Source organism: Melanerpes formicivorus, unplaced genomic scaffold (assembly GCF_026170545.1).
Source record: "Melanerpes formicivorus ecotype bairdi unplaced genomic scaffold, bMelFor1.0.p_v2 SCAF_7, whole genome shotgun sequence".
In the NCBI taxonomy this organism is placed as follows: Eukaryota; Metazoa; Chordata; class Aves; order Piciformes; family Picidae; genus Melanerpes; species Melanerpes formicivorus.
In genome coordinates this window covers 18,206,397-18,214,408 of record NW_027142359.1, presented here as the reverse complement: position 1 = coordinate 18,214,408, position 8,012 = coordinate 18,206,397, and the positions used below count along the sequence as shown (strand labels likewise).

At 37.5% G+C, this 8,012-nt stretch overlaps 1 protein-coding gene across 1 annotated transcript in view; it reads right to left on the bottom strand.

Annotated features, from left to right (window-relative positions):
- Nucleotides 1-786: 786 nt before the first annotated feature.
- The window catches only part of BTBD8 (BTB domain containing 8), a 45,122-nt gene continuing 37,896 nt past the window's right edge, over nucleotides 787-8,012 (bottom strand). The window contains exon 18 of the mRNA XM_068141250.1: nucleotides 787-7,877. Coding sequence (XP_067997351.1) covers nucleotides 7,408-7,877 — 470 coding nt within the window. The 3' untranslated portion in view covers nucleotides 787-7,407. The remainder of the gene's footprint in view (nucleotides 7,878-8,012) is intronic.

Here is an 8,012-nt window from a genome sequence, read left to right as displayed (position 1 = left end):
AAATGGGAAAGCGTAGTAAAAGCTTTTCCATTTTAAACCCTTTTTAGCATTTAAAAATACAATGAAGTGACTTTATATATTAAAGTTGATACATTTTAATAGCAAATTGTTTGGCTTGCTTAGAAGGAATTAGACATCTTAGTGATTTAAAAATAGCCCTTCTTTCTGTTTCAGACAAGAAGTGGATTCACATCTGATTTCCTATTTTGCTACTCCACCACCTCATTGGACAGGCTGTTCCAATGCCCAACCACTCTTTCAGTAAATAATTTTCTCCCCAGTATCCAATCTAAACCTCCTTTGGTGCAATTAGAGGCCATTTCCTCTTATTATATCACCTGATGCTAGGGAGAAGAGACTGACACTCCCACCTCACTACAACCTCCTTACAGGTAGCTGGAGAGAGCAATGAGGTCTCCCCTCAGTCTCCTCCAGGCTACACAACTCCAGTTCCCTCAGCCATTTGTTGTAAGGCTTGTTCTATAGACCCTTCACCAACTTTGTTGCCCTTCTCCAGACATGCTCCAGCACCTCAATGTTGGTTTTGTAGCGAGGGGCCCAAAACTGAACATAGTATTCACGGTGCAGCCACATCACCTACCTGTCTTGTTCTCTGATGACGTGATCCAAAATAAAGTATGTTTTTCCTTTCAGAGTAGAAAAAGGAGTGAAAGTCTACTAAACAGAAGAGGAAAGAAACACGTTTGGGTTTTTTGCAATTCAGAGAACACAAATAAGAATTGATTGTAGCAGCCCACATGTTCAATGAAGTACAATGACTCAACATTTAAGTTACAGATAAGGTTTATTATTTTCTGTCATACAGAAGTCAACTAAGAACCTTCAGTATGGAGCATGGGGAAGAAAGCTTGTGGGACTATGCAATTGTACAGAGACTCTGGAAACAGAAGACTGTGTTCACAGGGATTCATTTAGAAATATGGCTAATCAGCCCCCAGCTAATTATCCAGGTTTGAAAAGCAAGCAGGTGGAAAACATGCAAGAATTCAGTTTGAGAGCTTAACACCTTCACCGCCCAAAGACTCAGTGGCTAAAATATTCTAGGATGATAAATCCATGGAGTACCGGTAGTCACTCAAACTATTCCCCAAATATGTCCCATTCTGGATAGATAGGATTAATCCTTGTGACCATGACAGTCCACCAAATAAAAGGAAGAAAGAAAAAAAAGAGACTGATGCTTCATTTTCTACCACAGAAATATGGAAGAACATAAGAATCACCAGATTCTATGAAGGTAACAAAAAGTTTTTATACTACCTATACTGAATTTGGCATGTCCATATGGCTTGTCCTATTTATTCTGATCTTAAGCACACTGATGTAATTCTACTGAGAGGCAGATGACTCAAAAGTGGATTATAAAAAGAAGTGAAAAACTAAACCAATTCCGTTAAACACAAGTATAAGAGTCACACAAATGAATAAATAAGGATTGCTTGAGCAAGGATGCTGTAGATTTAAGTAGTAACCTGGAGAGATGAGTCTCAAAACTGGCCTATACAGCTAAAAAAATAATATGCCAAAATTTTTATGTGTTTCTAGTCTTTTATAAACGTGGCTCTGATACCACTCACACTAATTTCAGTGGGAGCTGAGAAAAAGTCAGAGTCAATTCTACACATGTGCGTAAGTACAAAACCTGGTGGACTACCTGGGTAATTGAGCTCAAGTCCACATATTTGTATACTTGAGCTTCTTGTCAGGTTCCTCAGAATATCCACTCACTCTAATCCAGTTAAGAGTAATTTTCCATTAACACACAAAAACTCTTTTGATCATCAGTGTCCTTGTTAAATATAACTAGTTATGGAGTTGTAGTCAACTCCCCTCCAACTATTCAGTTATTGAAGATCTGATCAGTATTTTACTGTGCAATAGGGAAAGGTCTTTTGTTGCACTTAGTGTAAAAAGTTTAGGTTTTTATGACTTCGATTTCTCTATTGGAACAGTCTTCCAACCTGGGAACTTCAGCAATAAATTAAGGAGAACAGGGAAGCAACTTAATGACATTCCATTATTAATTCATACTTTGTGTCCAGAAGGTTCATCAGGATTAGAACCCCACTGAGTACTACATGAAAGTACACATATACACAGTGGCTGGCCCCAGTGCCAGTTCCATTTTCATTACCCTTTCTAAAAAGTGAATGTTAACCTGAAAGCCAAACTGCAAATGTTCTAAGTCAATTTGCTCCCAGGTGTGCAGAACTGTGGCCTAATTGACTAGACAGTGGTGACTGTAAAGCTAAGTAGAAAAGGAAGGCAGAATGCGAAAAATAAACAGGTGTGCATGCACCCATGTGCTGTATAGATTCTTATTAGTTACCAGAGGTAAAAAAAACCCAAAACAACCCCCAAACAACAACTCAAACCTAATCAAACTTGGTATCCCCCCCCCCAATTGATATCCACTTTTTGTATAAATCACTTTTCCCTGCTCAAGGTTTAGTTTCCTTAAACACATGTAGTAGTTTGTCAATAGTATTAAATTGGTAAAAGTATGAAATTGGCCAAGAATAGATTTAAACCTTGTTTTTCAAAACCAGCACATATAGATTGTGTTCAAGGGATAGAGCTAAAAAACAGTATGGATTTTGTGAAAGAGATGAAAGCTTCTAACTGTACTGGATTTAAACTCCAAAAGCCCATTTCCATGGAATCATCCATTGTAACAAAGCTGCTACTTTTCATTCTGTCTTTTGTCCTAAGTTCCTGTGTAGTCCTGGCAAGAATGCAATCTATCAATGTACAAATGTTAAATCACTTCAGTCATGAAACATTAACGGAATGCATACAATTATGACTCCTAAATTGAAGTCTTTCTAGCTGCAATTTGTCACATCTACAATCGTACAATGTTAACAGTAGAGTAAAACTAGAAAACTATGAACTAGATATATTGGAAAAATAGCAGTTTTAGTACATGCATTTAATATAGGCATGCCCTGAACCTGCTTCAGCTGAGGTCAACCAAATTTTCTGCTTTGACATTCATGAAAGCAAAATAATGACTTCTTAAACGTCTCAGTTCTGAGCAGCTGATGAACAACATAATAGCAGTTCTTAACTACTTCATGCAAAGGTTTAGAATTTCTGAAGCAAAGTAGAATAAGCATGCTACTAATTATTTTCCTGATGGCAGTAATGTCTATGCAAAGTTTTAAACTAGTCTCCTACAATCCGTATCTGTAACAGGTGCATTTTTTGTTGCTGTTAATTTCCTTGAAAGAAACCGAGAGGCAATGTTAGGGGAACAAATGCTATGGACAGTCTTTGTGATCAGCATGAGAAATTCTGTTGCCCACTAGTTCTTCCAAAATAATAACAAAATTTGCAAACTCTAAAGGTCTGTGTGATTTTGAAATAATTTAAAAATCTCAGAAAGTGTGGACTACAACTATTAAATGTTTACAGCTCAGTCACATATCTTTCAGAACTTAGAAATATTGGAAGCAAGCTGTAGTTCTTATACTTTATTACTAAGATTTTCCAACAATAACAAAAGTAATTTTATTGTAAAGAGAATACTTATACCTCACATAAATATTTCCTGTGAGCACCATGTTTGTGCTTGTTGATTTTATTACCATTTCACATGCTATGGACCTTGATAAGGCCATAGCAATTTAACCTGTAACTTACCCCTGCTTTTAGTGTATGGTTGGACTAAAGACCCTTTGAGATCCCTTCCGTCTTGCATTTTTCTGTAGTTCTATGATTTTTTCTGTAGTTCTATGATTCTACAGCATGTTTTTCTAATAGAAAGAAAAGAAGAATATAGGGACTGTCCTTTCCACTACCCCTACCACAAAGCAGATGTTGGTCTTATCTTATGCTCTTATCTGATCATTTGAAGTAGCAGTCCAGGCTGCCTGCTGATCTCATTTCAAGCACATTTATCTGCCCTCTTCCCTTTGGCTCAGTCTCCTAATTTTTCCCCCCTGATACACTCTATAAATATGGTATAATCTCATGTCTTTAAAAACACAAGCATATTAATAACCGATGTGCTTTTCCAACTCTTGCCTCTCTTTTAATTGTTAACCTCAGTTTCTTTCCTGTAGTTCTATCACACTCTACCAAACTGGCATCTGCCTTCCTTTCATTTTGAGGAAGCCAGTATTTAATTTTGATCACAGTCCTTAGTAACATGTTCTTAAATGGCCTCAAAACTGCTGTTTTATACTCATCTTGCGGGCCATCTTCAATGAAGCCAGCGGTGCACTATTCATTAGATCCCGTTATCCTCATTTCACTCCTATCACTGCCTTTTTAATTTCCTTTGCTTCCCCAATTGTTTTTTGCGTAGGCCATTTGGAAGAACGATCCACTTTCCTCAGTTTCCCATACTGTTCCAAGTGTTTGGCTCTCTAACACTTGGAGGCCAGGCCAAATATTCCATATTTCCTTTCCTTTTCCCTCCAGGATATGTCCGTTGGGGATTTATTCCACAAATAATATTTCAGCTAGCATCTATGTGTTGAAAGACTCACAGAGCTGCTTCTGCAGTCCAGTCTAGACACTAATGTTTCAAACAAAAAAGTAATTTTGGCTATTGACATCACCTTCCAGAGGTCTAGCCTATTTTAAATTTAATACACCCATACACATAAAACATCCTTCCCTATTTCCACTTTCATAATGTCATTTAAGCTAGGCAAAACCAGAGTCATCTTAAAATCTGATTTCTGAATTCTCTAAATTTCACTGATACTTCACTGAATTTCTTGTTACCAGCTGTAGGATGCAGACTTCTTTGTTCATTCACTTAATCTCTCATGAGCTGTCAGCATCACCTCAGGCTCTGACAATGCAATTTCACTGTCGATATTCATTCAAAATATTGCTGCAAAGGTAAATTCTTATATTTTGATTCTACCATCTCTGTTGTTAGTTTCTTCACTGGTGTCCCCTCAGTCTTTCATCAGCTGTACATACCTTGTCTTTGCTTTAGAGGTCACTCAGGACCCTTTAATCACTATTCAGTTGGAGCCCATAACACCAGCTTTGGTTCTCTGTGATGTTTTGAAACAAACTTTTGTCCATTTTCTCATTTGAGAGAGGAGATCAGTACAGTGGCAAAACCACTATCAGGAGGCATGAGCAGGACTCCAGAGAACTCAGGTGACTGATACTGTTAAACAGTTGGCCACCTACACCTGCTTAAAGCTTGAACATCTGACTGAGTGAGAAAAGACTACTAAGCAAGATCAAGGAACAGAGTTTAGATGGCACACAGAGCTGGTCAGGAATATAGATTCTTACAAGCTCCCTCATTAACAAGTCTCCAAATCTCACTCTCCATTCTCCCTTTCTCATAATGCATACAGAACAAAAAAATGGCAATATTTGAACTGATGGTGTGCTGAAACCATTGCTAATCAGCTAGACAAATATTGACACTCTCATTTTACTTTTCCATCCATGTTCTTTTTGTCTTTTGTCATAACTTGGATTATAACCACCCTGTGGGGAGTCTTTGTTTTTGTTCTGTGTTTGCACAGTGTCTAGCCAGTGGGATGCTGGTCTGATTAAGTCTCACAGGCACTCTGGTAACGCAAATTTAAAACAATACCACTTTCTGTTCCTGCTGCTTCTACAGCGTCTGTTTGGCTGTGGGAAGCTGAATTCTATGGCTGCATATGTACCAGCTGAACAATACACAAAATTCTAATCACTACTCTACTGCAAAACTGTTAAAGTAATTGCAACAACATTGTCAGGGACTTGAAGAGAGAAGTTAATTTAATTTTCATAGAACTGTAAAAGAAATAATAATAATAACCCCCCCCAACAATTAAAAAACTTCTATACATCATTGTATTTCCTGTAACATACATGGAACTTCATATGCCACTCCCCAGTGTTACTTTTTCAATTCAGAAGGATGTTCAAAATACGGCTGAAGCACTGCTGGAATTGTGTAAAAGCTTGCAAAACCGACTATATTATCAGTGGTTACAGTCGCTTTAAGTTGTGCACTTATCTTAAATAACTTTAATAAAAAGATGTTAGTAGCCTTTTACTGCCACAGGGTACCAAATTCTGAAGGCACTTCTGTTAATGATCAAGAGGAGGTAGAATGCTTCCTGTTCAGATTTTAAGCTGTGTGAAATACAAGCCCTGCTCTTTCCAAAATGCAGATATCTTAGAAGGCCTAACCTTTGCAGGGAAAAAACACTGTATATTTCAGAAGGAGTTCAGACTTGGTAAGAATTAAGAAATTAATTTTTTCCCTGTTAAATCAGAGAAGAAAACAACCAGTCCTATCCACACCAATATTAATACCCAAAACCAGCAGAACGAGCAGTACTGAGAAATATATTCTATTTCGTTCTTAGTCAGAATAATGGTTATGCTCACATTTAGTCTCAATATGAAAGCTACACTAGAGGTATTAATGAAGATGCAAAAATGATGTTATCCCTCTCTCTAAAAAACACAGCATCCACGAGAATAAACAAAACCAAATTTCTGAAAATCTTTCAATGCCTCGGAGTCAGAAGGGTGCAAGTGTAATAAACTGAAGGCTGAAGTAGTTCTAATCAATGTTAAACTTCTGATGTAACAACTTCAGACTTGAGATACACATTTGGAGATTCCAGATCTCCTGTTTTTTAGAACAGGAGCAGCATTCTACCAACTCCTCTGAATTCCATGCACTATGCTATTAAACATGTTTAAATATGTGCATTTCCAAGAAAGAAACAGTGCTCTTCCTATAGCACCGACCCTCATGAAGTCTTCTCTTTAAAGGAAAGACAATGTAAAACATTTATTGGAAACTTCTACACAAAATAAACCAAAAATACAGAAATCAAATCTGAAAGAAACAAATGAAGCAAACTCCTCATATTAATAAAGCCCAAGGCAGATTTGTGTTGAAACATTTTCAAGCAGTGCTGGCACACATCGCTTTTTGACATGACCACTCTGAATCTTTATTGTTGGAAAACAAAGTCACCATAAGTTGGGGGGGGGAGGGAAGGGGATAGGGGTAGCTCGACTAACTGTGCCATCATCTCTAAATTCTTGCTTGATATGGATAGCAAATGTCAGAAAGGAAGATGGAAGGGTGGGAACCAAGATTTCTTTTTCCTCTTATGTAATCTAATTTTTCTAACAATTCTAGAAAACACATGCTCAAATTTCATTTTTAGAAAAGACATACATTTAAGTCTTGAAAAAATTACTGTACCTGTGATTAACTCTAGATTATAAATTAACATAGTTACCTCATTGTATCAGAAAGATTGCCTCAGTACCAAGAATTGCTCGTTCTCGACTGACGCAGTATTTCATTATCGTACGGGGGGAAAAAAAAAATCATCAAAAATAGATTTGGGGAACAGGTTGGAGTTCAGTTGGAAACAATTTATCACCTTAATGATGGGTTTCAAGTTCAAGAATTGTCCATTCCCCTTGAGGGGACGAACAATCTTCAGATGAAAAGCTTGCCACTGTAATGCTTGCTGAAGAATCGTCAAGTGGAGATATTAGTTCAGTCCACCTACTGAATGTGTCAACTTGTGATGTACCCTGAGGATTTGAACCATCGCGTGCCAGAAACAGTGTCTGATTGATAAGACATTGTGCTAAGTTAAGGTCTTCAGGAACAGAGTTTTTGAAACCTATATTTGAGTCCTGCTCAGATAGTAATTGCCTGAGAAGTGTCCAGTCCTGTTCTGCAAACTGCTGATCTTCAAAATCCACATCTAGAACTGCTGTTTCTGAATCCATCCTCTGCTCAATTGCTTCTCCAACATCCATTTCATATATTGGAGAAAGGGTTTTTGAAGGCCGATGTTCATACATGCAGGTTTGTGCCATTGAGTCATAATCATCTATGTCTCCTGAAATAATTCACAATACTGTACAATGTAAAAATTGCACATGATCCTCCCCTCAGGGCTGTGTAGAGCAAAACTTAACTCATTCAGGACAGACAATCCAACCAGGTTAAAAAAAGGGGTAATGGAGTGTTATAC